This window comes from Leishmania mexicana, chromosome 20 (assembly GCF_000234665.1).
Source record: "Leishmania mexicana MHOM/GT/2001/U1103 complete genome, chromosome 20".
Taxonomy (NCBI): Eukaryota; Euglenozoa; class Kinetoplastea; order Trypanosomatida; family Trypanosomatidae; genus Leishmania; species Leishmania mexicana.
This window is the reverse complement of record NC_018324.1, coordinates 80,458-107,260: the sequence shown is the minus strand read 5'-3', so window position 1 is coordinate 107,260 and position 26,803 is coordinate 80,458. Positions and strand designations below refer to the sequence as shown.

The 26,803-nt window shown below is 57.7% G+C and overlaps 10 protein-coding genes and 1 pseudogene across 10 annotated transcripts, besides 1 other annotated feature; all 11 read left to right on the top strand.

The window, feature by feature from the left end:
• Nucleotides 1–2,111: 2,111 nt before the first annotated feature.
• LMXM_36_0390 (conserved hypothetical protein) lies at nt 2,112–4,082 on the top strand (the record flags this gene model as incomplete). Its single annotated transcript, XM_003874332.1, has 1 exon — nt 2,112–4,082. The coding sequence occupies one exon, from the start codon at nt 2,112–2,114 to the stop codon at nt 4,080–4,082; it is 1,971 nt and encodes a 656-aa protein (XP_003874381.1).
• Nucleotides 4,083–7,244: 3,162 nt separating this feature from the next.
• Nucleotides 7,245–7,706, top strand: LMXM_36_0380 (conserved hypothetical protein; the record flags this gene model as incomplete). Its single annotated transcript, XM_003874331.1, has 1 exon — nt 7,245–7,706. The coding sequence occupies one exon, from the start codon at nt 7,245–7,247 to the stop codon at nt 7,704–7,706; it is 462 nt and encodes a 153-aa protein (XP_003874380.1).
• A 583-nt stretch (nt 7,707–8,289) lies between these two features.
• LMXM_36_0370 (phosphatidylinositol-4-phosphate 5-kinase-like protein) lies at nt 8,290–9,657 on the top strand (the record flags this gene model as incomplete). Its single annotated transcript, XM_003874330.1, has 1 exon — nt 8,290–9,657. One exon carries the CDS (start codon nt 8,290–8,292, stop codon nt 9,655–9,657), a length of 1,368 nt encoding a protein of 455 aa, XP_003874379.1.
• Nucleotides 9,658–10,684: 1,027 nt separating this feature from the next.
• On the top strand, nt 10,685–11,464 carry LMXM_36_0360 (conserved hypothetical protein; the record flags this gene model as incomplete). Its single annotated transcript, XM_003874329.1, has 1 exon — nt 10,685–11,464. One exon carries the CDS (start codon nt 10,685–10,687, stop codon nt 11,462–11,464), a length of 780 nt encoding a protein of 259 aa, XP_003874378.1.
• A 1,145-nt stretch (nt 11,465–12,609) lies between these two features.
• On the top strand, nt 12,610–14,121 carry LMXM_36_0350 (conserved hypothetical protein; the record flags this gene model as incomplete). The annotated part of the gene is made up of 1 exon (XM_003874328.1): nt 12,610–14,121. The coding sequence occupies one exon, from the start codon at nt 12,610–12,612 to the stop codon at nt 14,119–14,121; it is 1,512 nt and encodes a 503-aa protein (XP_003874377.1).
• A 2,044-nt stretch (nt 14,122–16,165) lies between these two features.
• On the top strand, nt 16,166–16,357 carry LMXM_36_0340 (putative nuclear protein family a (nop10p); the record flags this gene model as incomplete). The annotated part of the gene is made up of 1 exon (XM_003874327.1): nt 16,166–16,357. The coding sequence occupies one exon, from the start codon at nt 16,166–16,168 to the stop codon at nt 16,355–16,357; it is 192 nt and encodes a 63-aa protein (XP_003874376.1).
• A 1,206-nt stretch (nt 16,358–17,563) lies between these two features.
• Nucleotides 17,564–18,988, top strand: LMXM_36_0330 (putative ribonuclease HII; the record flags this gene model as incomplete). Its single annotated transcript, XM_003874326.1, has 1 exon — nt 17,564–18,988. One exon carries the CDS (start codon nt 17,564–17,566, stop codon nt 18,986–18,988), a length of 1,425 nt encoding a protein of 474 aa, XP_003874375.1.
• A 1,241-nt stretch (nt 18,989–20,229) lies between these two features.
• LMXM_36_0325 lies at nt 20,230–21,213 on the top strand (annotated as a pseudogene).
• Nucleotides 20,230–21,213: a sequence feature.
• Nucleotides 21,214–21,816: 603 nt separating this feature from the next.
• Nucleotides 21,817–22,437, top strand: LMXM_36_0320 (putative proteasome beta 2 subunit; the record flags this gene model as incomplete). The annotated part of the gene is made up of 1 exon (XM_003874325.1): nt 21,817–22,437. The coding sequence occupies one exon, from the start codon at nt 21,817–21,819 to the stop codon at nt 22,435–22,437; it is 621 nt and encodes a 206-aa protein (XP_003874374.1).
• Nucleotides 22,438–23,640: 1,203 nt separating this feature from the next.
• Nucleotides 23,641–24,333, top strand: LMXM_36_0310 (conserved hypothetical protein; the record flags this gene model as incomplete). The annotated part of the gene is made up of 1 exon (XM_003874324.1): nt 23,641–24,333. The coding sequence occupies one exon, from the start codon at nt 23,641–23,643 to the stop codon at nt 24,331–24,333; it is 693 nt and encodes a 230-aa protein (XP_003874373.1).
• Nucleotides 24,334–25,408: 1,075 nt separating this feature from the next.
• Nucleotides 25,409–26,332, top strand: LMXM_36_0300 (conserved NUDIX hydrolase protein; the record flags this gene model as incomplete). The annotated part of the gene is made up of 1 exon (XM_003874323.1): nt 25,409–26,332. The coding sequence occupies one exon, from the start codon at nt 25,409–25,411 to the stop codon at nt 26,330–26,332; it is 924 nt and encodes a 307-aa protein (XP_003874372.1).
• Nucleotides 26,333–26,803: the final 471 nt, after the last annotated feature.

Genomic DNA, 26,803 nt, shown 5'->3' with positions numbered 1-26,803 from the left:
CTAGCTGCATCCGATCTTTGCACAGATCACCGTGCAGAGTGTCCCGTGAACAGGGGGGATTACTCTACAGCTCCGTGCCATGCGAAACATGCTCACCCTTGTGCGTAAGGAAACAGCGTGCGAAATCTACGACGCGTGCCGCCGCGTTGCCCCCGGGGGGGCGACCGTTATTCTTTTCACTTCGTTACTGTCCTTTCTCTTGTGTCCTTCCAAGAAATTGGACACCCTCTCCTCCTTTCGCTTCACGGCGTTTGTGCTGACGCGCTCCTGTGGGACATACGCCATCGGCAACGACGACACAAAGACGTATACGGGGTACTCTCTGCCTTCCCGGCTTAAAGCACTGGTGCCATTGCTGCGAAAATGGACTTTGAGGGACTTTTGACGAACGACGCGTTGCACCTGTTGATGGGTGAGTTCGCGCTGCACCTCATGGACCACCCCGATACGGCCTCCCTCATTTCTCGGCTGCCACCGCCAAAGATTGCGATGCTCTACCACGCCGCGCTCCTGCGTTCCTCGACAGCAGCGCCGACCCAAGGGGAGTTCACACACGGGGCAGAGCGCCTGTGCGCTTCGGTGTTGGATGCCTACGCGCTTCGCGACGGTGGTGTGAAGGGCGGAACACCAGGAATGGACGGCACGTGCATGCGGTCTGTTTGGCCAATGACCGCTGAAGAGACTCCTGCAACGATGATCATCTGCCCAGCGTCCTGTCAACGTCTTCTTGAAGCTGAAGGCACGCATCCTTTCCTGGAGGAGGCACTCGCGGCGAGAGAGGCGCGGCTTCAGCACCGCATCTTGACACTGGCTGCTGGCGTCGTCCCTGCCTCGTCCATTTCACCGGCCCCGCCGGCACCTCCGTGATGTTGGGTGAGCGGAGTCGTACGGTTCCCTCCTTTTGCGAGTCTTCGTTCAGGGGTACATGCCCTTTCTTCGCTTTGGACTCGTTCTCGAGAACACTCAGCAGCACTGCTGGTTCTGGGGCGGCACGGCGAACGCCCGTGCCACTCACACCGGATGCGGAGATGTCCCACGGGGTCGTGCGTTCGCCGTTGTGTGCTTGTTGTGTTCTTTTCCTGCTCTCCCTCTGTGTCTGCTCTCTCTGCTACGTCACTGCCGCTGCGGTGGTGGTGAACCTTTTCTTTTTTGTGTGTGATGGCTGTTTCTCTGTTGTGCCGCCTTCTCGTCCCTCTTCCGTCGCTCTCGTACTCCTGTGCGGTTTGCCGCGTGTGCTTCTTGTCTTCCTCCTCTTGCCTTCACCCCACTCTCCCCCCTCCTCTTTTGGTGTGCCACTCGCACCATCAGCGCGCGCAAGGAAAGGTACGCGGCGCATCGTCATTCGGAGCCGCGGGAAAGCTCAGACTTCTCCCACCGGCGCATCATGTTTGCCGCCTCGAGTGTTCGCCCGTGCCTGCCTGCCTGCCGCTGGAGTGATTTACCGCGAATGCAAAGTGTTCACCAAAGCAGCGCAGAAAAGAGTACGCATGATGTGATGAGAGAGTGCGTGTCGGTGCCAGTGCGCGAGGTAGGCGCCGTTTGCCTGCGTTTTGTTGTAGTGGGAGCAGCAGCGCCTCAATGCAGCTTTTAGAATGTGTTCCCTGCTTCGCCATCCGCCACGAAGAAAATGGCACGGTCAGTGCGCTCTGCCCTCTCCTGCTTCCCACGTCTCTCTCTCTCCGTACCAGTGTGTACGCGCATATGTGCGGGCTGTACAGCGCACCATTCGTTCTCTTCTCTCCCCTCGCCGTCTTTTCTTTCGCAGTCCGTCACTGCATCCATCTTATCTGCCCACTCGGTGGTCTCTACCGCTTCTTCTTTTGTTCTCCCTCTACTTGCTCCGCTTCGCGTTAGCTGCAGCGGATTATGGGCGTGCCGGCAATCCCGTTCACCCGCTGAAGGTCGAAGAGCCTCTGAGCTGTGAGCAGACACCGTGTGCATGGAATCGCCGCTGTCATACTCTCCCTTTCCGCTTTCGTAACTCAGCTCTCGCCGCTGCGCTTCTTGCAAGGTGTGCACTGCCCACCGTCTTCGGTGCTCGGCGTCGCTTAGCTTCCCACCCCCTCCCCCTAAGTCGCCCCCTCTTTTCTTAGTCACAGCGCCGTGTTATCATGTCCTCAAAACGCACCGAGGCCATGACTGCTGACGAGGAGCCGCGGCGGACGTCGGCCGTGTCTAACGGCTCGTCGAGCGTCAGCAGTACCAACTCTGACGAAGCCAGCAGCAGTGTCTCCGACAGCAGCAGCAGCAGCGGCAGCGGGAGCTCCTCCGGCTCCGAATCGTCCGATAGCGAGCGCCACTCGTTCCCTCCGCAGCGCCAAAATTCCGCTACAACAGAGAGAACCACGTCCACGCAGCAGCCACAACAGCAGCGGCATGTGCAGCTGAATCCCGAGCTGCGCTTTGAGCGGCCAGACAAGGAGTACATCCCGCTGCCACCCCTCAGAGACATGCAGGACATGGCCAAGGTTCTGTTTCTCTTGAGCACCGATAAGAAACGCTATCCGGATGGGCGTCACCGCACACTGGACTACTTCCGTGTCGCGGTGGAGATGTTTGTGACGGAGGTGCGCCAGGAGTACCAACGGCAGTATCAGCAGGCGCAGCGCAGCGGGCGCGCGATGCAGCGGTTTACGTGGAAGAACTCGGGCGAGCTGGCGATTTGTTTTGCCTGCTGCTGCGACAATGTGAAGCTTCTGTACGACAGCCTCCAACCTGGCCCCCTCAAGCCACTCTGGGACGCCTTTGTCGGCCAGCTCGCGCCGATGCTCATCGTTCAGAGTCGCGTGCCGGAAACGATGCTCTCATTCCAAACGTACCACACCAAGTACATGGACTGGGTGAAGGGCGGCACACGTTACGGTGGTGAGCAGTCAACCGCGAATGTCCGCTTCCCCTCCGTGGCAGACCGTCGCGTAAAGGTTGAGACATACCTCCAGAGCGGCGCGGGGTACAAGATCGAGGCTGTGCAGGTGGGGTCGACGTCCGCCGCGGCGCCTCGCCCTTCTTCGGCTGCTGCTGCGGCTCCGGTGCAGGCTTTAGAGACTCGGGCGCCTTTCGCGGGGCGGCTGCCCGGCACAGGTTCGGTGAAGGTGCCGGTGGCTCCCGGTGCCGGTGGACCTCGCCCACCAGTGAAGGTTCCCATGAAGCACGTCGGTGGCGGTGCTGCGCACGGCAGTGTCACGGCCGCCGCCGCTCCTCCGCTTGCCTCCACGAGCGTGAAGCAGATGCCGCCGGAGATGAAGCATCTGTTTTGGTTGTCCGTGCTGGCGCACGTAAAGGGCGGGGATGCGTCCCAGGCGTTTCCAGATGACCGACTGGAGGCGCTTCCCGGGCTGCTGCGGCTGTGCGAGATGACAGAGCACACGGAGGAGATGTGCATCTTGATGGATGTGCTGGCGGCCTCGAGCAGCGGCGTTCAGACAGTCTTCGAGCGACTTGGGGGCCTTCTGTCATTCCGCCGGTTTGCCTCCCACTTCATCCAGAGTGAGGAAGCAGAGCCGCTCATGCAACTCGTTGAGCAGCTCGCGAGGTGGCGCGTCGCGGCATGGGGCAATACCTCACAGCAGGCGTGGCAGACCGATATGAAACAACGGCGCACACGCGATCTGATGTGGCTCCGAACCCTGTCCCTCATCCCGGAGGGAAAGCGGGCGGCGTGGGGGGCGCTGCTGCTGGTGATGGAGCAACGCTATATTTTCAAGGCCCCGCGCCCTGATGACACAACCACCACGGACAATCCACTGAAGCGGCGGCGACCCGAGGTCGAGCTCGGGGACCTGCACGCTGTGCTGAGTGACAACGTCGATATGCAAAGATGGGTGGTGCCTCGGGTCAATGTGTTTTCCGCTGTCCGCCTACCAGTGGAGCTGCGCGTGCCGCCACTGTGCACAAAGTTGGAGGAGGACACTGTGCGCTTCCTCAACTCCAAACGCGAGTACGCCGAGAAGGCGCAGGTGACGTGGCGCGAGAGGCTAGAGAAGATTCTGAGCGCGCAGCCTCGTGTCCCGGGTGCCGCCGTGGCGGTGCCTCTCTGGTATGACCCGTACGCGCTGCTGAGCGTGGCGTCTCCGCAGCCGTGAGTGAAAGGAAACGAACGAGGGCACACAACAGGGGGAGGGGAGGAGTTGCACATGAGGTTTATGGACGACGTTTGTGTCTGCGTTTGTATTCTGCGCTGATGCTGCACAGGTGTTTCATAGAGAGGCAGCAGCGATCCCATACATACACCCCTGAATGTGCGTCCAGCAGAGCCACGACACAAAAAGCATTGCGCGTGCAGTGGCTTGTGCATCGGCACACAGGATCACGCGTCGAGCGCAGTCGCGATCTGCGGTCGAGTTCGTGCGAGGGTAATGTGACCAAAAAGAGAAGTGGGCGGGATGCCGCTCGCCAGAAAAGCAACGATATGCCATCAGAGAGGGTCTCTCGCTTTAGCTGTTATCATCGCTGCCCACGCCTTCTCCACCGATACGGTGCTCACTTGAGGCTTGTGAATTGCCCATGTGAGCGTAGGATGCCCCCCGTTCCCCCACCCCTTTTAACGCACTGCAGCACCCTCGAAGGCACGCCATATCTTTCGAGCCACTGACGCGTGCTGCACCTCTCTCCCCGCACTCTTCACCGTTTCCTTCACACTCTCAGTGTTTGATACTCGCCCTGTATAGAGAGTTGCGCGCACACACACATGCATGGCCAGCGCAAGTGATTGCAAGGGCGAGACACCTGCCCGCGGTGGACGTATCCACGCCTTTTCGTTTTCGAAGTTTGCTGCACCGCGGCGCGAATGTTGCTGGAAGTCAGTAGGGGGGATACTCTGTGGATCGTCGAAGGGTGATGCTTACCGCGAAGGCTGCCTTCCATTAGTGGATCGATTCGCAGAAAATAAGCCCTAGATTAGGTACTGTGACCGAGATGTGGCACTTGTGTGCGCTGTTGCTTGAAGGACTGTGTGCTTCTTCACGCTTGCCTTCGTTGCTGAGTTTCTGTGTCACGAGGAAGGGGGGAGAGTGCCCCTCTTACAAGGATAGGGAGAGAGCTGAGAGTTGTGGCACACGTGTATGTGTGTAGCGTCCGAAGGGCCCTGGCAGAGACGATGATCAACCGATTTATGCGTTCTGTTTGAGCTGATTCCATTCACTGAAGCATCACACTGACTGTTTTATGGTCTACCTCCACTGATCTGCCATTTGGTCGGGCGTTGTGTGCGTGCGCTTGTCCCTGCGGGCGTCCCTTAAGAGCTCGAAGGAGTTGTGACGACGTTCTATAGTGACGGCATTTCTGCGAAGAGTACGCCCGCGCGGCGGAATCACTGTGCCTCTGGCTCAGCCTTTTGCACAACGCAGCTCTCGCCGAGATACACGCGTCTTCAGCCTCTTCCCTTTCAGAGGCCTCGGCGTACCGCGGGTGAGCTGTTATGATTCGAATCTATCCATGCTTTCCGTGACTTCATCCCTCATGAGCATACACAGATACACCATTGTCATAGTTACAATGAACGCTTTTTTTTGTGTGCGCTGATGCGGAAGTGGAGAGGAGCCCATGCGCGGAAGCTTGTGCGCCCCCTCGTCCTTGTCCTCCCCGGGTCGCGGCTCGTTTTGGAGGAATGCTGTGCTTGTGCGTGCACGCGCCTGTGCTTTCTGTGTGGATGCGGTGCCGGACTGAGAGAGCGGGAACCATTTCGTTGGCTGCCAGGGTGCGGACGATGCCTTTAGGTCCTTCGCCGTGCTCTTTCCGTACGCGGCAAAGTTATTCTGAGGCATCTAGATCTACTGTGCGTGCATGTGCGTGAAATGCCACGGCAAGTATCGTTGTTGCACTCCGCACCCCCTCGCGAGGCCGCTGGGCTGTTATGATTCGAATCTATCCATGCTTTCCGTGACTTCATCCCTCATGAGCATACACAGATACACCATTGTCATAGTTACAATGAACGCTTTTTTTTGTGTGCGCTGATGCGGAAGTGGAGAGGAGCCCATGCGCGGAAGCTTGTGCGCCCCCTCGTCCTTGTCCTCCCCGGGTCGCGGCTCGTTTTGGAGGAATGCTGTGCTTGTGCGTGCACGCGCCTGTGCTTTCTGTGTGGATGCGGTGCCGGACTGAGAGAGCGGGAACCATTTCGTTGGCTGCCAGGGTGCGGACGATGCCTTTAGGTCCTTCGCCGTGCTCTTTCCGTACGCGGCAAAGTTATTCTGAGGCATCTAGATCTACTGTGCGTGCATGTGCGTGAAATGCCACGGCAAGTATCGTTGTTGCACTCCGCACCCCCTCGCGAGGCCGCTGGGCTGTTATGATTCGAATCTATCCATGCTTTCCGTGACTTCATCCCTCATGAGCATACACAGATACACCATTGTCATAGTTACAATGAACCGCGTAAGCTCCCTCGAAGGTACGAAATAGTTGCGAGTTTTGATACGGTTGAATCACACCCAAGCGCTTGCCGTAGACGGATGAGGTGAGTTGAGGTGCAAGCCACCGAGTACCACTGTCCTCGCAGGAGACCCCCCCCCAAAAAAAAAGATATCGACAAGGGAATAAAATACAAAAAAAGCGAAGACAGTCCACTGTTGCGACCGGTGACGTTATGCCTTGGGAATGCAGCCGCGAGCTTACACGGGACGATTCAGTGAGCCACAAAGTGCGTCTGACACGTCAACACTTCTTTTGCCGAGCGAGTGCATTATGTCCGCCCCGTCTCGAAAGGGCAACGCTCAATCGAAACGGCGTTGCTTCGCGTCCAATCCCAAACTGGGCATGTGCGCAAGAAGATGATCCGCATGACACCTTTTTTTTTTAAGTTCTGGCTCTTGCCATGTTTCTTTGTGGTTTGTTGCGTGAAGATGCGTTCTTGCTTCTTTCTCTTCAACGTCCGCGATCGCGAGCGCGCTTCTTCCATCTCCGTTCCTCTCTCCTTCTGCCTTCACTACCACCCATTATACGTCAACTGCACCGTACATGCGTACGCTCTGTCATGTCTTGTGTGATGCGGCACTGCTCATCCGTTCAGCTGACTCCCCACGCAGGCCGCTCTCTCAGTACTGGTTTTGAGAGCACATAAAATCAGGCTGGCGATCAACGCTCTCTCACGGCGCACACACGACATCTTTTTCACGTCAAGGCTCGATTCGACCGGCTCAGTGTTCCACCGCACGGAGGTCATCGCCTCTTCACCCCGTCCCTCCAGCGATATATATTTTGCTCTGCTCTCTGCCCCCCCCCTCCTGCACATTGTGCCTATCGCAGCCATGGCCGACTGCGACGGGGATCTGTCGAATGTTCATCCGGAGCTGTTGAAGCTGTGCGCTAACCCGGAGGACTGGCGTGAGCAGCGGCGTCGCGCCATGAAGACAAAGATCTTCGGCACCGGCGATCAGGCAGGTGCCTCGCCTGCAGCGGAGGCATACCTGCCAACGGACAGGACTGTTGGCCCGTCGCCGTCATCCGCACGGCAGCCCTCTGCTTCCTCTTATTCAGGTCAACAAGGTCCAGTGCCCCAACAGGCGGCGGGGTCGTATATCCTTCAGCAGATCCTGTCGCACAAACGTCGTCGCGAGGAGGCGAATACCGAGAATGCGAGCGCGCTTGCCAGCACACCTCAGCCGCATCCTCAGCAGTCAATGACTCAGCAGCAGCAGAACCCAACTGCTTCGCAGGGGGCGGACCTCTCCTTGAAGGAAAAACTCATGCGCAAGTACGGGAAAGGCTGATGCCCGACGGCGTGCGCCATCTCCTATGCGAAACTTTGCACGTGTGTGTATGCGAATGTGTGTCTCTGTGTATCGATGTGCGGCGACGGTTGCGACCAAGCAATAAGCGAAGAAAGAGAGACCTGAATGAGGATCGAGGTAGAGGCGCATCGGCTCCTTATCCTGCCCCTTTACGGCGCAATAAGCGATTCATCAAAGGACACCCTGTTGCTGCGTTTCAACCTGATGTGTTCCAGCCGTTGGCGCGCACACGATGCGTTGACAGGTGAGGAGGGCCAATGCACCGTACTCTTTTCAGGTGGAGGGAGCTTCATGGCTTCCGATCTTTTCTGTCCTGACTCGCCTGCCTGTACTTCGCTGATGACTTTCAGCAGTTTTTTTTTGTATGACCTTTCCCTAGGGGTGTGCCACTGGAAGGCCGCAGTTACACACACACACACACACACGCACACACATTCACGACAAAGCTCGAGAGGTGCTTGCAGTCAAGTGCCCTAACGACGTGTTTTCTTCCGCTCACCCTTGCATTCACTAATCAAAGCGCGCGCACACTTAAACGAGTCGCCATCCCCGGCAGATTCTCATGGGGCAAGTTGGCGGTACTGCGACGAGCGGCCGTGGTCTAACGGCGCTGCAGGTGGCAGTGGCGTTAAAGGTGACAGCGGCAGCGTGGCTGAAGAAGGCGGAAGCTCCCACGTCGTCCTCGCAGGCGATGCACAGTACTCACTGCAGCCCAGATGAGCAATTCAAGGCGATCAAGCCAGAGGACTGCAGCACCTTGCAGCAGCTCACCGTGCTGTCCACGGACCACAAAGGGAAGCAGGTGAAGGTGCGCGTCACCGAGTATGCCCCGAATGTGTTCTCCTTTCTTCGCCACCTGAAGGGTGTGACAGAGTCACAGTTCGCAGACGAGTGGTCGTTACCGGAGAACCGCCTAAAGATGGAGATGGGTGAGGGCCGCTCTCAGGCACTCTTCCTCAAATCAAGGACCATGTTGTTCATGTGTAAGACAATCTCAGCGGAGGAGGTTCACGCTTTGCTTCGTGTGTTGCGTGCCTACACGCTACACATCATCGCCCATCCCAGCAGTCTCTTGATGCGCTTTTACAGGCTTCTGAAGGTGTCGGTGCGGAGCGAAGTGGGGTACATCTTGTGCTTCAACAACGTCTTCGACGTCGCCGCCGTTCTGCACGAAAAGTGGGACATCAAGGGCCGCGTTCCGAAAAATCGAAAGCACCCCCACTACTCACACCTCATCCGCAGCGGCTACGAGCCCGATCCGCACGTCACGAAAACCCGAAAAAACCGCCACGTTATTGCCAACCCAGCAATCGATGCGCCTCAGCAGCACCCCGACAGGGAGGGCGCGGTCGTGGTGAGGGGAAACGAGGACGCGCAACGACTGCCCACACTGCACGACAAGGACCTGACGCGGCGCTTTTGGTTGCCACGCACTATACGTAAGCGACTCGTGGAGGAGCTGCTTCACGACTATGACTTTCTCAAAAATGCGGGCATGATGGACTACTCGCTGCTCATTGGCGTCGCCTACCAGGATGACAAGACGCAGCCGGCAGACAAGCGGTACGGTATTGAGAGCACGAATATGACATCCTCGTCCGGCGTCGCGCCTGCATCGACGTCGGCCGAGGTGAGGCCCGCCTCTCTTGCCCAGGACAATCACCCGTCCGGGGAGATGACGACGCTAACGACGTTTCCAGAGTTTGCCAACGGCGTGCACAGCTTCGACGATCAGGAGGTGTACTACATCGGCATAATCGACGTTCTCACCACGTACACGTTGAAGAAAAGGAGTGCCAACTTCTTCAAGTCGCTTTTGTGGGAGCAAAAAACGCTCTCCACCATCCCGCCCGACCGCTACGCGCGCCGCATCACATCGTTCACCGGGCTGATCTTCCCGGACGTGAGGGAGGAGGCGAACGGCGGGTAATCATCGCTGCTTTCTTCATCATTGAAAGAAGAGGCAGCGTCTGGCCGAGCGCCGTCATGAAGGGGGAGCTGCTGCGTGTGCAATGTGCCGGTGCCCTAAGCAGTCCTCTCTTCCCACGCCGACGCTGGGGCCGTTTGCTATTGATCTGCTACATTTGATGAGTGCTCATGCTAGCGTGCTGGTGTGTACGCACCCCACTGTTCGCACTCCACAGCAGACCTTCATTTTTTTTTTAGTTGTCTCTTCGCCGTCTCCCCCTTTGTGCCATTCGTACGCACGGTGGTGTCTGAGGTGCTGTCCGTCACGACCGGCCCAGGCTTTCCTCTCCATGCGCCCTCCCTTTTTTGAAACTAAAAGCACGCCAGCCGAATGTACCGCCTACACTAGCCTCGTTGCTCTTCCACCCCCTCTCCTGCTTTCGTAGTGCCCTACTGCAAGGGGTGCTGCGGCTGCTTCACATAGACTGATTGCTCGAACTCTCATGGGAGCTGGACTCCACTCCTCGATGTGGGCTCGCCACACAAGCGATGCAATGCTCCTACGTACCACTTGCATTGGTGCTGATACAATGCTCGTTTGGCCGATTCTCTGTACGCCCGCTCGCCTCCCTCCCTTCCCTCCTCGCCACCGACATCACCGCCTCCCCTTCTCCTCCTCTTTCTCTTGCGCGCGCACGCTCCCGTTTGAAAAGGTACTCGGCTTCATTTTCGTTACCCCTTACTCGATTTTTCTACTACTGCTCCACACGTCGTCTTGGTGCGCAGATCTTGTGCTGAGCCTTGCGGTGACGTGTGTCTCTCTCTGTGCCTTTCGTGGTTCTATCGCGTTGCTCTTTTGGTCATTCAAAGCTGAACGCAAAATAGGCACGCCACACGGTCTAGCACCGCAGATACGCCGCCGCCACATACGCGTTGCGCACACACGGCGCCGCAGTTGAACTCGCTGCTCGTATCTCTTCTTTGGTTGGTGCACCAGCCGTACTTTTCCTATCACCTTCTCTTGTCGCGCCGCCGACTGCGCTCGAACAATGACGGCGGAGCAGAACATTCTGTTGGACCCCAGCATCCGGGACTGGGTGCTGCTGCCTTTGATTATGATTGTCCTATTCATGGGTGTGCTGCGCCACTACGTGACCATTCTCATGAACTCCCCCTCCAAGCCAAATATGGCCCGCATCTGCAATGTGAACATTCAAAACTACGGCCGCATACTGCTCAGCAGCGGTGCTGCACTGTCACCCGAGTCCTTCAAGCACCGGGCGGAGCGTATGCTGAACGGCATGTTGAAGAAGGAGGTGGATCCGGTCAACCCGATGGAGATGATGAACGACCCGAATGTCATGATGGGTTTGCTCAAGAACCAGTTTATGATGATGGTGCCGAACATTGGTATGATGATGCTGGTCTCATACTTCTTCTCCGGCTTCGTGGTCGCCAAGTTCCCGTTTCCATTGTCGCATCGCTTTCGTGAGATGATGCAGCGTGGACTCGAGATAGACGTGCTCAACTGCAACTACGTCACCTCCCTCAGCCTCTACTTCCTCATCATGTCCGGCAACCAGGGTCTGCTCCAGCTGCTGCTCGGCGAAGATGTCGAGTCGGAAAACCATAGTGCGATGATGATGCAGCAGATGCCGCAAGCGTCGGGGCAACCAGTGGACTTCGCCAAGGTGTTCAAGCAGATCTCTGATGAGTTGGCGTTTGTGAAGGACCATCACCGATGGAGCTACGAAAAAGCGCCAGACGTCCTTCTGAAGAATTGGCGTTCGCAGAAGCGGGCGAAGGGAATGGCGGTGAAACGCCGATAAGTGATGGGGCCGCTGTGGCGACATGAGAGGGGCAGAACACGCTTTTCTTTGTGTACTGACACCGCCTCCCGCATCATCTCTTCTGTGTTTGCCTCTTAAAGCTGCAGTTGGGGGTGGGGAGTGTGTGTGTTTCTGTCCGTGATGATGTGATGAATGGGGGAGTTGGCATTTTCGTTTTTGTCGACTGTTTGTCTGTCTGTGTGTGTGTGTGTATGCGTTGTGCTTCCACCTCTGGTGGTTGTCGACCGCTTCCCCTACCTCCTCTCGCCATCTGTGTGCGTGCACAAACGAATCTGGAGGGATGACGGAAGCGCTTTCTTTTTTTTCGGGGAGGGGGGGGAGCGATATGCCGAGGCTGGACGTGAGGGTGTGGACGTTTGCTGTGATTCTCGGCCTACCTTCTCGTACCTGGCGACAGTGACACACACATACACACACACACATTCCATCTGTACTGTTGGCGCCGTTTCTCTCCCTCCATGTTTGCCTCCTGATTCTTGTGTCGTTGTCGTTTTTCTCTGTGTGTAAAGAAAAAAAACAAAAGACGAGTAACGCGCCGACACCTGGCTCGCATGGGCTCTCCGGCGCAACAAAAGTCAACGTATTGTCCAGCAAGGAGAGTCCTTTGACCACGCGGCGCAACAGCGGGTGCGTGGTGCCACAACGCTGCATACAGTCCCATTCCGGGTACGTGAACATGTACTCATCATCGCCAAGGGATTATCGCAGCGCTGGTGTAGACGGTGATGGATTCGGCTAGAGGGCGACTCTCTACTGGTTGATGCAGCACCTGCGAGCTACACGTGGCATCCACGCAACTGTGTATGTCTGCTGCCTCGAGTGCCTATCTTCGCCCTCCCTCTTTCCTCGTTGCTTTCTTCGCTTGTCACGCACCGCCTCAGAGGGCTTTATGGACTGCTGGTGACGTGTTGCCAAAGAGTTTGTGGGTAAAGGGTCGTGAGGCGCCTCTCAGCTGCTTCCGAAACGAAAAACAAATACCTGCACACAGGCGCTACGTAGAGTGCTGCACACATCGCGGCACACCCGGCACTTTGCCCGTGCGCGTCTTGTTCTTTTTTTGCTGCTTTCCTAGATCTTCATATCTGTCCACTCCCTTCCCCTATTAAGCTGTTTACTATCCACCAATGCAGAAGCCGCGCCGAGTGTCGACGACGACGCATCCGCAGGTGGTGGCGGTACCGCGTCCTCCGATGTCGGGGTCCGCAGGGGCAGCACCACATGGTCGAAGTTACAAAGTGGCCATCACCGCGAGTAACCGGCCGCGACGAGTTTCGCTCAACGCACCGAGGCATGTGCCAAAGTACATCTTTACCGAACCCGCTTCTGTCCCGTGGCCTCGTTCCCTGCGCGGCGCTCAAGACATCTATGCAAGTGTTTTGCATAGCCGACAGCGCACGCTGAGAAAGACGAGCGAAGGTTCCGGGTCACAGGCACACCCTCCAAGCGTCTCTGCCGCAGACTCCGAGAAGGAGCTCGCGATTCAAGACGCTCCATTCGCAGCGGATAAGCTCGGCACGAGGAAAGACGAGGATTTGTCGCAACTCAACGATGGCTTTGATGGCGGCTTGTCAAGCTCCACGCTCACCACCTACTCTCCGAAGGGGCGGCGGCATCGGTCGAGCCAGTCGGGCTGCATGCTGAGGCTGCAACTCGACACCGCTTCCATCGAGGATGAGCTGAGGTGGTCGGCCAACTCGCAGTCGGCAAACGCTGTGAGCCATACGACTCTACGGCCGGACAAGTTCGCGGCATATCACACCCTGCGGCTTCTCTTTGTCCCCATCTGGAAACTCTACCGCTTTCACAAGCAGATGGTGTGGGCGACGGCGATTGTGGCCAAATACGTGCTTCTCAAGGTCCACTGGCGGCGTCAGCGTCGCAGCGAACGGGCTACTGACACCTTTCTTCATGTGCTACGCATCCCGCGCACGAAGCTGCGCTGCGCTGCTCATCTCCTAGAAGGGCGAGTGGTGCGCATCCAGCGTGCCTTCCGGTGCCATCGCGTGCGTGTGCAGGCCGTGGTAGAGCTCAACTACCGCAAGTTGCGTCGTGATGTGGAGGAGGCGTACTGGGAGGCCGTCGTCGTACAGCATGAGGCTGAGCTTGCCGTGCAGCAACGATCCTTTAGCCCTGTGCCAAAGACTGCACGAGAGGTGTTTGGGGGAAGGGCAGAGGCGCGGGCACGATTTGGCTTGACTCAGCGCGGCACGAGTCTTCCAGGCTCTGCGGGAAACTCGTCTTATGACGCTGCAGTTCCGAGCTACGAGCTGGACGTCTACAACTTCCACATGATCGGCCGACTGCCCGAATCGCTGCTCCGCTTTGAGATGACCTCCGCTGTGTTTGCGCAACTTGGGCGGTCTGCTGTGCGAGCGCACTTGATGGACGACTTCTCCGAGACGCGGGCTCGACGCACAGGGATGGAGGAGTTCATGAAGTCTGGCGATATCACACCCACAAATACGACGTTTATGCGCAGCAGAGGAAAGTGTCGTGCGCAGCTGCCGCGCTTCCTGCCGGAGAGCGTCTACACTGCCATCCTGAATAACACATGTTATCTGACGAGTCTGATGCGCGACGACCGGAAGTTGCGGGCCCACCTGCGCCAACGCGAACATCACTTAGAATTGTATTGAACAGTGCAGCGGTTTTTATTGCGTATGCCTCGAGGCTACTCACTAGCACCCCCCGATCAGCCTAGCTCTTCCACTCGCTTGGTGTGATGCAACAGAGGTCCCACCTTTAAGTGCTCCGCCTCCTGCTACCTTTGCTGCCCGCGCATCCGGAGCGTTTCTCTGGTCTTGACGCGGCGTTTCTTGCACATGTGTGGCGCAGTACGGAGGCGAGCTCCTTCTCGCTGTGCTTCTAGATGCTATCACCTATCTCTCCTGCTATCGCTTGCGCCTCAGTGGTGTGGTGCGCGGCGCGCGAGCTCTGCCGTTCGTGTCGTGGTGGTGGTGGTGGTGGTGGGGGGAGAGCATCCGTGTCCAGGAGAGAGTATTCGTGCTTCATTTTGATGTTTGGAATGGCGAGACAAGCGTGGCTGCTTGCGAGCGCAAGTGCACAAAGAAAAATGTGCGCCGGTGGGTGGTGATAGACCAACGTCTCTCGCTCTCTTTGGTTTTGGGTGTTTTGTTTTGTTTCCCATCTCATGTTTTTCACCAGTATGTAAACTACCAGCCATGTCGGTGTAGAGAGCGGCGACTCACGACGGTGTTGCGGCACCGATCTCCTAGTAGCCCAACACCCCGACGAAGAGCGTACAGTCGCGTACGTGAAAAGGCATCTGTGACTCGATTTCTCTCTTTTTTTTGCGTGCACCTGTGTCTGTTGCGATGCGCGTGTGCCGTCGTGCATGTCTGCGTGCGCCCTTTATTCCTTACGCCTCCGGCGAGCTCTTTCCTCTCCTCTGCCCATTTTTTTTCGCCTTTTCTTTGCCGTGTCATATGTGCGCCTCTGCTCCCGCTCACCTTTCTTTTTTTGTGCAGCACAGATTTTGTCGCGGTGGTCTCTCTCTTTTTTGCTTGCTTGCTTGTGTGTGTCTGGCCGTCTTCGGCCATGCGTGTGAGACACCCTTGTCCAGGCTGCTTCGCTCCCCTACTCTTACGCGGTGGAACATCCGCATGCGCTAGGTCGCCGCGAGCCCCGCGCTCGCGCAAACAGGTACTTCCCTGCAAATACATCATCGGGCCTTGCCTCGCCAATTTGTTCCAAGTGTACATATATATATATATAGATATACACTGTCCCTCTCCCTTTCTGGAACAGCGCGCCCGCCGCAACACCGCCGCAACACCGCCGCTCTCTTCTTCCGTGCACCGCTGTCTCGTGAGTGAAGTGACGCTGAACAGCAAGGAAAAACAGAAGGGAAATTTCTGCCCTCTCCTTTGTTGTTCGTTTCATGCGTTGTCTTCGCGCGCGCACACACACGTGCACGCACAGACGCTGACACGCACGCTTTCCTCTCGTGAAAAAAAGAGAACTAACAAGTGCAGGCCCACATACACGCAGCAGTCGCATCACGTCACGCTTGTACAGCTTCGAAGCACGAAGCGAAGTAAGTGAGGGCCACACCCTTTTTGTTTTCTAGTTTTCTCTCTGTTGCTGGCTTCTCTGTCAAGAGCGAGACGGGCCGGATGCGCGCCTTTGGTCTCCTCGTTATCTTTTCCTGTTGCCTGGCCTCTTTTTGCCCCTTTTTTCGTGTGTGTCTGGTCTTAGCAGACGTTGAGGTCATCGCCACATGCGCCAATGAAAATTAGACGAAACAGGGCGGAGGAATGAAGAGCGCACATGCGAATGCGCCGCTTGTGTGGCTCAGACGCGCGTTAGAGCCGTCGCGCCGGCAATCGGACCGTCTCTGTATGCACCATCAGGTCCGAACCGCCGCCTTTTTTTTGCCACAGGTGGAATCCTTCAGTACGGTGAGTGCGCTGGCATTGCTCTGTGCGTGCTACCCGCGTTATGCTATCACAGCCTTTGGGATGTCGTTCACTCTCTCTCACCCACCTTTTGTCTTGCCCGCTCCTGCTGGATGACGTCCCAGCTCGCGCTTCTGCCGTAGTTCCCAGAACTCTAGCTTACCCCGCGAAGAAGACAAGACTGGCGCATTTCACTTGTGTCTTTGTTGTCCCACCTCCACACGCGCACCGATTGGCGTCCATACACATATTCAGTTCAAGCATGCACCTCCGAGTGTACATAGTCGACGGTAAGCGTGTCTACACGCTAAAGAAGGTGGACCCGGAGGGCAAGCCGACCCTGTGCGCCCACCCCGCCCGCTTCAGCCCAGATGATAAGTTCAGCCGCCACCGCGTCACCATCAAGCGCCGGTTCAAGGTGCTGCCGTCGGAGCGTCGCCTGCAGCCGCTGTAAATGAGGAGGGGTTGAAGCCGCCGATGCCAGACGTTTTCTCTCCTCCTCGAAGGTCGCTGGAATGCGAGAACGTGCGCGTGGGGACAGTGCTGTATTTTGTCGTTTTGTTTCCCCCTTTTTGGTGCTGGTGTCTGCGCGCGCGTGCCTGTGTGACGTGTGTCCGTCTCCGTTTCTGCGTGTGTCCTTTTTGCTAAATTCTGTTAACATCGTAATCTGAGGCGTGGAGTGGGGCGTGGGGGAATGCGGGGCATAACAAAACACCCACACCCACACCCACAAAGGAGTGAGGGGGTGGGTGGTCACGGGCTCACCTTTGACACGCGCGGCACGCTTTTTTTCCCCTTTGTGGAACGCTTGTGCGCATCGCTCTGTCTGTACCTTTGGATCGAACAGAATGCATCTCGAGTTTACTGCAGAGAGGGGGAGGGGGGTGCAGAAGATGCTTCAGCACCCGTATCGATCTTGCAGTCTATGCCACTCTAAAGGATGACAACAATGGACCTGTCCTTCGGTATCCCGACCTCGACACTGCCTTTCCCCACTTTGCCAGCTGGTACGTGGAGCATCCAACACGGCTCCCTCCAGCCGCCCTTGCCTTGCATCGCCTGCCTCTCGTTTATCTTTGGATTGTAGCTGCGATCACCACATGGAGGATATGACATACGCACTCGGACTTTCGCATCGCACCCTTCCCTGCTCTGCTTCTACCCCTTCAACTACGCAGCGACATAACCACCACGCGAGGTTGTACAGGAGCACTCCCCCCCTCTCCTCTTGAACGGTGTCCTTCAACACGCCTCTTGTCGTCGCACTCACACTTCCATACACGTACGCCTGCTCACGTGCAAGCCCAGAGAGGGAGAGAGACCTTCTCCGCGCACGAGAGCTCTTTGACACACCTGCACATACACTCATACCCTCATAGACATCACTCGACCCGAGTACCTCTCTTGTGTTTTTTTTGTGGCTTTTTCCATCTGCACCGTTCGCCTGCTCAAGGCGCGTCTTCACACTGTTGTGGTCTTTTTTTTTGGTTTCGCGTGCCTACAAAAGGCGTCTCATCGCCGTGCAGCGCTGGGTTGGACGAGCTTCAGACGTTCGCAGCTCCTTCCGTGAAGCTGTGACTTCGACCATTCACACACCACTCATAAGCTCTCACACGCACTTACGTGCGGCTGCAGCTCACCCGAAAGGTGAATGCCTATCATGCCCAACGCATGGCGCTTCGTTCCTCTTGCACGTAGTACGTCCACCCTTGGCAGCGGGCTGCTTCGGTCCAGTCGCGTTCTTCGGCAGAAGCGACTCGCCTATTCCCCTTTCAGGCCACCGCCGACATGGAACGCGCTGCAGAAGGTGGAGGTGGGACATCGCCAGACGGACACAGGCGAGCCTACACTCGATGGCACGCTGGACCTGGTCGGGTACCAGCTCTATCGCGACGGTCTGCTGCCTCAGACGAACATCTTAGGTCGCACGCTGCCGGTTCCCGATACCAGTGGCATCTCTGCGGCGACTCGTCGTAAGCTGGAGCGAGAGAGAGATGTGGCGGTGGCGCACATGAAGAGGCATGGCGTGCGGCTGCGGCGGAGCATCAAGGAAACGGCCGTGACGATCGGATGCGATGAGGCTGGCAGAGGCCCACTTGCCGGCCCCGTCGTCGGCGCCGCCGTCTCGCGCATTCCGGTCTCCAGCTTCAACAACGAGTTTGACCAACTGTACGAGGCACCCGAGCAGTTTCAGATCTTCGACAGCAAGTCCGTGTCGGAGCGGCAGCGCGACCTCGTGTTCGCCATGATCACCGGACACGTTGACTTCTTCGACATTGCCAGTTGCAAGAAGTTTCTCGTGCAGCACTGCGCCGGTGATGAGGCGACATCGTTGGCGTTAAGCAGTAAAAAGTTCGACTCCCACGTGAAGCTATCGAAGCTGCCCTTCAAGAAGCTGCTGTCCATGCAAACGCCGTATCTGATCACCTATCACGGGTACAACAGCGCAGGCAACTACGTGTACTTCTGGTCCATCGGCATCGCCAACCACACGTACATTGATGAGTACAACATCTACAACGCCTCCATGAACACGATGCACCGCTCCGCTCAGTCGATTTGGCACATGCTGAACGACGCGCGCTTCTCGCACGAGGCGGCGCCGCGGCCGCGCTCATCCAGCATCGCGCAGTACCTGTTCAGCCGCTTTTGCACCGCCGCCAACCACGACAACGAGAGGCGCTATCAGGTGCCGCATCACCTGGAACTCCTGAAAGGGGCCACCGAGTACTTCGACTTTGAACCCATTCAGCCTCCGCTAGTGCTCATCGACGGCCATGCCGTACCGGGCCCCAGCTACGACTACTTCACCAGCGTTCGCATTGGTGGCGACGTGCAGCCCATCATAGAGGGTGATAAGCGCAGCCTCTCCATCGCTGCCGCGTCGTGTCTCGCCAAGGTCACCCGTGACGAGCTCATGAACTACATCGACGCCCTCTACCCGGGCTACGGCTTTCGGGAAAACAAAGGGTACCCGGTCGAGCAGCACATGAAGTACGTGGCCAAGAACGGACTGTGCCCAATACACCGCAAGACATATCGCCCATGCCGCACGGTGCTGGAGAAGGGACTGCAGAAGAAGTGAGGTGCGGGGTGAAACGCGAGTAGGCAGAGCGCGGTTGAGCACGACCCAGGACACAAGCGGCCTCTCGGCATCTCGGCTCACCTGACTGGTAGCGCGGGTGCTGGCGGGTTAGTAGGGAAGCCAAGGACAGGTACGGTGCTCTGTGAAGGCACGGCATCGGTGCGAATACGGCCTGCGGTCCCTCACCCATGTCACTCTCTCTCCTTCTCTTCCCTTCCGCCTATGCGTTTCGTGGTGCACCGTCTCTTGCGATGGAGGCGTCAGAAAGAAAGACGAAATCGAATCGCTCCTCGCCTTTTTGTTTGCCGGTATGCACTGCATATGTTGGATGCATGCGTCCGTGTGAGGATGGCCGCTATGCTGAGCTGAGTGCGTGTGCTTGCACCGCCATCACGCACGCACGCCCGCGTGCACACGCATTCCCCTCCCCCCACCCCCACACACCCCCACACACCCACAGAACACGTGAAACAGGTGAATGAAGAAGGCCGGTTTACAGAGTTCCCTGAGGGCATGCCTGCGGTTGTGCAGATCACTTGTTGTCGGCATAAAAGGAAAAGCATCTTTTACACATAAGCGGCGCACCCGACAGGCGCTCAAGGAGACGGCGAAGGGCAGGATGAAGCCGTTCGCGCAATTCCTTCTCCTCGTGTGCTGGTGGGCCACTGTTGCCTACGCTGCCTAACCTTCACAGGTGTAGGCCAGCCGTCGTTATTCATGTCTACGCGTATGTGCGTGCATGCACTCGCGCCTCTCCCGCTCTTCCCCCTTAGCCAAGTAATGCTGCTGCTTGCCCGCACGTGGTGTCTCGACTTACGTGATGGCTGCGCGTCGACTTGGTCTTCGTGGTACGACTGCTACGAATCAAAACTTTCTTTCCACTCCAACAACTCGCACCTCTGTCTCCGCGTAGAAGGATGTCTAACAGAGCGCGCGTTGCCGTCATTGGTCTCGGTGCACATTGCGTCGCCGGGCACGTACCGGTGATGCGCCATTTGACGCCACAGGTAGATAGTAAGCGAGATTCCTCACGACCGGTCATGTAGGCTGCCACGCCAATACAGAAGTAGATGCTGCTTTCAGTCTACGATGGCTCGTAACACAGCTGCAGTGCATCTCTTGCGAATGCCGATGACCGCCTGGCGGATTTGGAGGCCTGGCAGGCGGTCACCAAGCAACGCGTCACCGACGACCAACCGTGCTTTGAGCGATTCACTCAGGGCACCCGAGAGCAGGAAAAGATGCCCTGTAGGACGCGCCCCGATCGACTCACCAGCGGCAGGCGACTGTGCCGTCGGAAATGACAGATTTCCTGCGCTCGCCGAGTGCAGCTGGTGGCGGACGCCACTCGGTAGCACACGCCGGAGGTGGAGGACAATACAGTGACTGCGGAGGAGACCTTTTTTCTGCACCTGTTGGTGTATAATCCGGCCGCTTTGGCATCTCGTAAGTTTACTCTGTATCCTGCCGGGATGCACACGCGACGACAGATTGCCTCCGCGTCGGCCGTTACAGCCAAGACTTTCAGCCTCTCGCCACATCCACCTCACCTCACTTGTGCAGCAGGGGCCATGCGCTTCACCACTTGTCTGGCCTGTGAGTGGCAGGCAGACGCGGCGTAGGCGGTTCGGAGTGGCTACTGTGCTACCCTGACGGAGGCTTCCCGGGTGTACCCTGAGGCAGCGCACCACGTCGATGGAGTTGGTAACACGCTGCTCCACATCGCCTGAAAAGTCAAACTGCTCTTCGCGGCGGTGGTGCGCTGCCTGCTGCGCCATGGCGAGCTTCTCGGCAACCACAACGGTCGTCGCGTTGCACCGTCCCATTTCATCTGATGGTACGTGCAGGACATCCTCCACGCCAACAGGCACGCTCTGGAATCCTCTGACCTGCAGGCTCATCGCGAGTCCGAGTTTGGCGAGACAGCGGCGCACCTTCTCGCCTTATACGACGCGTTTCGGCCAAATTTAGAGAATGTGGTGGGGATTGTGATGCGAGTCTGCAGCAGAGGCCGCTTGTCGCTGGCCGCTGGCGAACACCGCTGGAAATGGCGGCGGTGTGTGCCGACGGTGGGGCGCTGGCGGTGCGGCACCAACCTTCGCGCCGCACGAGCCGCACTCGATGCAGCTGGTTTCCGCCGTTGATCAGCTGCCAGCACACACCCTTCTCCAGCTTTCTCTGCCGCCTATCCAAGAAAGAACAGCAATAACCGAAAAGGAGGCGCTGATGTCTTGACGAGTTCACCGCAGTCTTTCCTTTCCAGCACCTCAGTCGTGCATAGTGGCGGACTCGCTCTCTCTATGCTCGAGCGCAACGTCGACAAAGAAAAGCCGACTGCCCAACGAGGACAACCTCATGGTAGTCTTTTCAATGGATGACGAGCCCACGCGCACTCACTGGCTCTCTCGCATTCATGCAACCCAGCCATGACGTCCCACTCTGGCCGCTTCGCTCTCCCTCATCCCCCGCTCCCTGCAGCTACTGCGCGCGTAGGTTGTCTGCGGACGTTGTTGTACTTCCTTTCGCCACTAGGGCCCTTCTGGCTTCCTTGATCGTACTCCGGGTTGATCCCCTGTGCCTGCCCTCACTCTTCTTCGTCACATCCGCCCCTCGCTCTCCAGTGTCTCTCTCGTTTGGACTATCGCTAGCACCGCACAACGTTTCTCCATCCTCCAGATCCGCTCACAAGCTTTCGCACCCATCCTGCTTTGCACCTCTGCGCATATTCGCGTCAGCCTATCTTCTCTCGATTTTTCTTGGGTGCTGGAGCTTTATTGGTACACCCTTGACGACGTCCCCCTTCCCCAACACGGACGCGCACAAGCACAATGGCGGAGACTGCGATAGCGTTCCGCTGCAAGGACTACGTCATGGTCGCTGCGGCAGGCCTCAACGCCTTCTACTACATTAAGATAACCGACGCGGAGGACAAGATTACACAGCTTGACACGCATCAGTTGGTGGCGTGCACTGGCGAGAACGGCCCTCGCGTGAACTTCACCGAATACGTCAAGTGCAACCTCATGCTCAACCGCATGCGTCAGCACGGACGCCACAGCAGCTGTGATTCGACGGCGAACTTCATGCGCAACTGCCTCGCCAGTGCGATCCGCAGTCGCGAGGGGGCTTACCAGGTGAGCTGCCTCTTTGCCGGCTACGACATGCCGGTTTCCGAGGATGACGACGGCGCGGTGGGGCCGCAGTTGTTTTACTTGGACTACCTCGGCACCCTGCAGGCTGTACCGTATGGTTGCCACGGCTACGGCGCTTGCTTTGTGACTGCTCTGCTAGATTGCCTATGGCGTCCTGACTTGACCCAACAAGAGGGCCTCGAACTCATGCAGAAGTGCTGCGATGAGGTGAAGCGCCGTGTCGTCATCAGCAACGCATTCTTCTTCGTGAAGGCGGTGACGAAGAACGGCGTAGAGGTCATCACGACGGTGCACTAGAGGATGATATGTGCGGCGAGCAAAAAAAAAACAACAAGCGCGCGGAGTGCGCAACGAAAGATGGGATCCGTGCGGCGCGGGAGAGGGGCGGGAAGGGAACGGAGTGAGGTTGGAGGTATCGTTGAAGGACGACTGGCTTTATAGCGCGGTGGGAATGACGAGGAGCGCCGCTGTTGTTGTCCGTGTGTGTGGTGCATTTCCATGTGTCTATGCGTGTTCCCGCGTAGTCTCTTACCCTCTCCCTCCCCCTCTCTCTCGTTGCGCGTGTGTGACTGATTCGATGTTGCTTGGAAGCGAGAATAACACAGTGGCAGAGACGGAGAGTGAGTGAAAAGGGGACTGGACACAGGGCGATCGGTCCCTCTCTCTCGTTGCCTGCCTGTCTGCTGTTCCGTCTGTTGCATCGATCCTTCGTGTGCTCTCGGCATCCTTTCCCTTCTTTTCTCTTTGTTTCTGGACGCTATTTGTATGTGAGACTCGCGTTGGCGCTCTGGGTGAGCCCAAAGAAAGCGAAAAAACAAAACACGCATGAGCGAGGTGGACGGATGAAGGCGAGGAACAAATATGCCCGTCGCGTTGTTGCAGGGATTCTGTTGATGGGGCTCTCCTGGCATCGAAGCCTTGTTTACTTTGTGCTCCGTGCTCTTTGAGGCGGATATCACCTCCCGGCAACGACGAGGCGGGGTGGTGGTGGTGGTGGGGATGGTCCTGCGTGTCAACCGGCGCATTCGGCATCGTGTAGCAGGTCCTTCCTCCTGTGTGGCGTAGAGAAGCTAGGATATGCTTGAGAAACGGGGCGCTGTGTTGAACACGTGTGCCTGTGGGGTCGTGCACAGAACTTTAAAGGGATTTCTACTTCCTGCCGACGTGGCATCCTCTTGACAATGAAGCGGGCCCATTTGTCCCCGAAAGAACAGACAATTCTCTCACGCCTCCTCTGACGCCTATAACGCTCTCTTTTCTTTTGGCTGTGTCTAGAGTTGCCGGCGTAGCTCCTCTGAAGTCTCGGTGGTCTGCGTTGTGCGTGAGTGTGTGCACACACCATCTTGCCCGCCACTACGCACCGCTGCCTGCGGGCCACAGAGCATCGTTGCAATAGTTGTTGTGCGCTGGTGCCCAACACCTTTGGCCGGTCTTTTCTGTTTCGAAGTAACTCGCTGTGTGCTGCGCAGGGGCTTGCTTTCTCCGAGACGTGCCGCATCCATGTCCTCCGAACACTGGAGCTTCTTTGGGCTACCGCCCTTCTTCACCGAGCAGCACTCACCGGCTACGGTGGACAGGCAGTGCACTCTATGGTCGAACCTCCTCCTCGACCACGCCATCTACCACGCCAAGCGCACCGCCGGCGGCGATACCAACGCCCTTCTGCGCTTCTATAATACCCAGAGCGACGTCTTCTACAACCCGGCCATCAATAAGCGTCTGAGCCCAGAGGCAGCTCACACGATGCTGCAGTCGCTTGTTGCACGCCACCCAAACCACGCCGTCATCGTCTCGGACGGCGGCCCCAGGGACTTCTCTGTGCTCGTGTGCACGACGGAGGACGGGTTCAAGGGGATGGAGGAGACGTTGCTGCGCTACATTCTCGGCCACGGCGAGGTGCAGACGACGGCAATGCTCTCGAAAACGGGTACAGTCATGACCTTCGACGAGCTCGCCAGCGGCACAGCCCTCGGCTACGGGCAGGCTCGTCCAGTGTATCTCGCGCGATTTTCCTCTGCTGCCGTTCCAGTTGCTGATGTCGGCCGCCTCTCCGAGGAGCAGGCGATCCGCATGTACTTGCACGCTCTGAACCATCGCCCCGTGTCGGCGATGCGCCCCTTCAAGGTGACTCTCTTTAACCTCGACGGGACCACGACACAGCCCTACCAAGGCGTCAAGTTTGGTGGCGAATGAGTGGCGAGGGGTGACGCAGGCGTGAGCGTTGGCATAGCGAGGCTTGCACGCGTGCGCACCTCGTCTTCTCCCACTTGTCTTTTTGGCGGGTGTGTATGTGTCGGTCATGTGGCTGGTGCCGTCTGTGACCACCGAGCTTAGCGGGTTGTCGTGCCCGCCCCTCTGTTAGTTTGCGCACACCTCCTTTTGTTGGCTTCGTTGCACGGACACGCATTTTTTGTGCATGAAGAACGTCCACTGTGCAAGCCAGATAACGTCGAAAAACGAAAAGACGAAAGGATGCCGCCACTGCTCAGTGCAGATGGAGGAATGCGCGGCATGCAAATCGCTGGAGGTGTGTGTGTGTGTGTGTGTGTGCTTGCAGTCGCGTTGCACGCGTGCTGCAGGTCGCGGTCTCTTCGCCTTCCGTTCCTTTTTCTCTTTTGCGCTACCAGTGTCTCCTGTGGAGAGACAACGCTGCTCGTCACCTCTATCCGTCACTGTATGCCATGCATCGGCGCGCACTGCCTCAAAAACAAAAAAAAATCGCTCGTCTTATTCCACTCTTCCCTGTATCCTCTCGACCACCCTCCCTTCCCTGTCCACTCCCGGCGACCAGTGCTTTGCGAAGGAGGCGGAGGACTGGCCCAGACGTTGTGCGGGGATTTTTCCACTCTCCATTCTGTTCCTCTTCACGCCCTTCTCCACCGCATATGCATTCTTGTCGGCGCAGCTCACGTGTGCGACTGTTTCCTGGCTTCCCCCTCTTGTTTTTTTTTCTGCTCCAAAGGACCTTGCGCGTCATCTGGAGCTACCCAGTAGTAGCGTGAGGAGGCGAAGGGGAGAGTCGTGCGCTCGCTCTCGCATCTTCTCGACTTGTTGTGTACGTGTGCTTATCACACCCTCTACTTGCGGAGAAGACTGTCACGCATACGTACATGTACATACTTATCTCCGTCTTGTACCTCTGCTCTCTCTATTCCCGTGCTAAAACGTCCGTGTATGTGTGTGTGCGTGTGCGTGTGTTGTCACACGTCCCCTCGCCGCTTCTCCTATCCTTACTCTGTACTTTGCTCTAACCGACGCTGTTCGCCATATGATCCGGGCCACAGCCGCAGCGGCACGTCTGCCACAGAGCACGCAGGGGTGGGTGCCACTGATGCAGCGGGCGCTTGATTTTCCTATCGAGTCCGTCACCTTCCCGCCGCATTTCTACCTCCACACTGTCAACAACGGCACCGCCTCAACCGCCGGCTTCTTACCGCAAAAAACGTCAGTGGAGCTCACGGGGCTGCGCCAGTGTGCCGTGCTCGTGTTGCTATCGCCCGCAGCGACGGGGAACGGCTTTCAGGATATGTGCCTCACGCTCATGAAGCGCAGTGCGACGACGGGCTCACAGAAGGGCGAAATGAGCTTTCCAGGTGGCCACGTCGATGGCGACGAGACGCTGCGCGACGCAGCACAGCGTGAAGCACTGGAGGAGGTGGGCCTTCTGCCATCTGAGTACGAAATTGTTGGGTCTCTAACGCCGATTACCGCGAAAGCACTAAGCGCGTGTGTGACACCGTTTGTGGCTGTCGCGACTCGTCCTGCGCAGCCATACCGCGCGAGCCCCGCCGAAGTCGATTCCATTCACTATCTTCACATGTCGGCGCTGCTGTTGAAGGCGTCGACGAGGCACGCGCGGGTCATCAAGTACCACTCCTTAACGAGCAATCGACCGTGCTTCTTTCCCTGCTTCTTTGCCAGCCCTGCTCAGACGGTCGTCTCCTCCGCGGTTTGTCGGTCTCATAAGGCGACTGGGGTGGCGGATGACTGCGGCTTCGATCCGATGCTGCCCGAGGATTTTCCGGGTGAGTTGGTCTGGGGCCTTACTTCCTTCGTGACTTGTGAACTGGTGGCTCGCGTCGCCAAGGCCATCATGGACGCGCCGGAAGCGAACTCGGCTGCGGCCGTGAATGCACTCCTGACACCTTCGAACGTGGTGGCGCGCGACCCTATCGCGGGCTCGGCGCTATGAGCGGGGTTTTCCACTCAGCCCATGCTGGACTCCGCCAACCGAACTCCGAGGCCTGCGCTCTAATTGTACGCGAATCGGGGACACGGGCCTCTTGTCCACTGTGTGTATGTAGCTCCCGATTTTAGTGGTCTTCTTCCTGCTCTTTTCTTGGCACCTGTGCGTCTCTCTCACTCTCTGCCGAAGCGGCACGCGTTTTGTCCGAGGTCGCGTTGCCGTGTTTCTCTCTCCTTGCTCTCATCTGTGAAGGGCTCGCGTCGTGATGAGGCCCTTTTCCCTCCCTCCATACTACCACATCCGTGCAGCTGAGCAGCGCTTTTTCACTGCCTCTCTCTGAGTCGTTTGCACGTGTCCCTGCGCGCGCGTGCATGCATGCGTTGAGTGCACCGCTCTGCGTGGCTGTCGGCGTGTGTGACGTTGACTGACATAGCCGACTATCGTTCTTGTTTCTCCCCCTTGTGTGTGTTTTTGTTA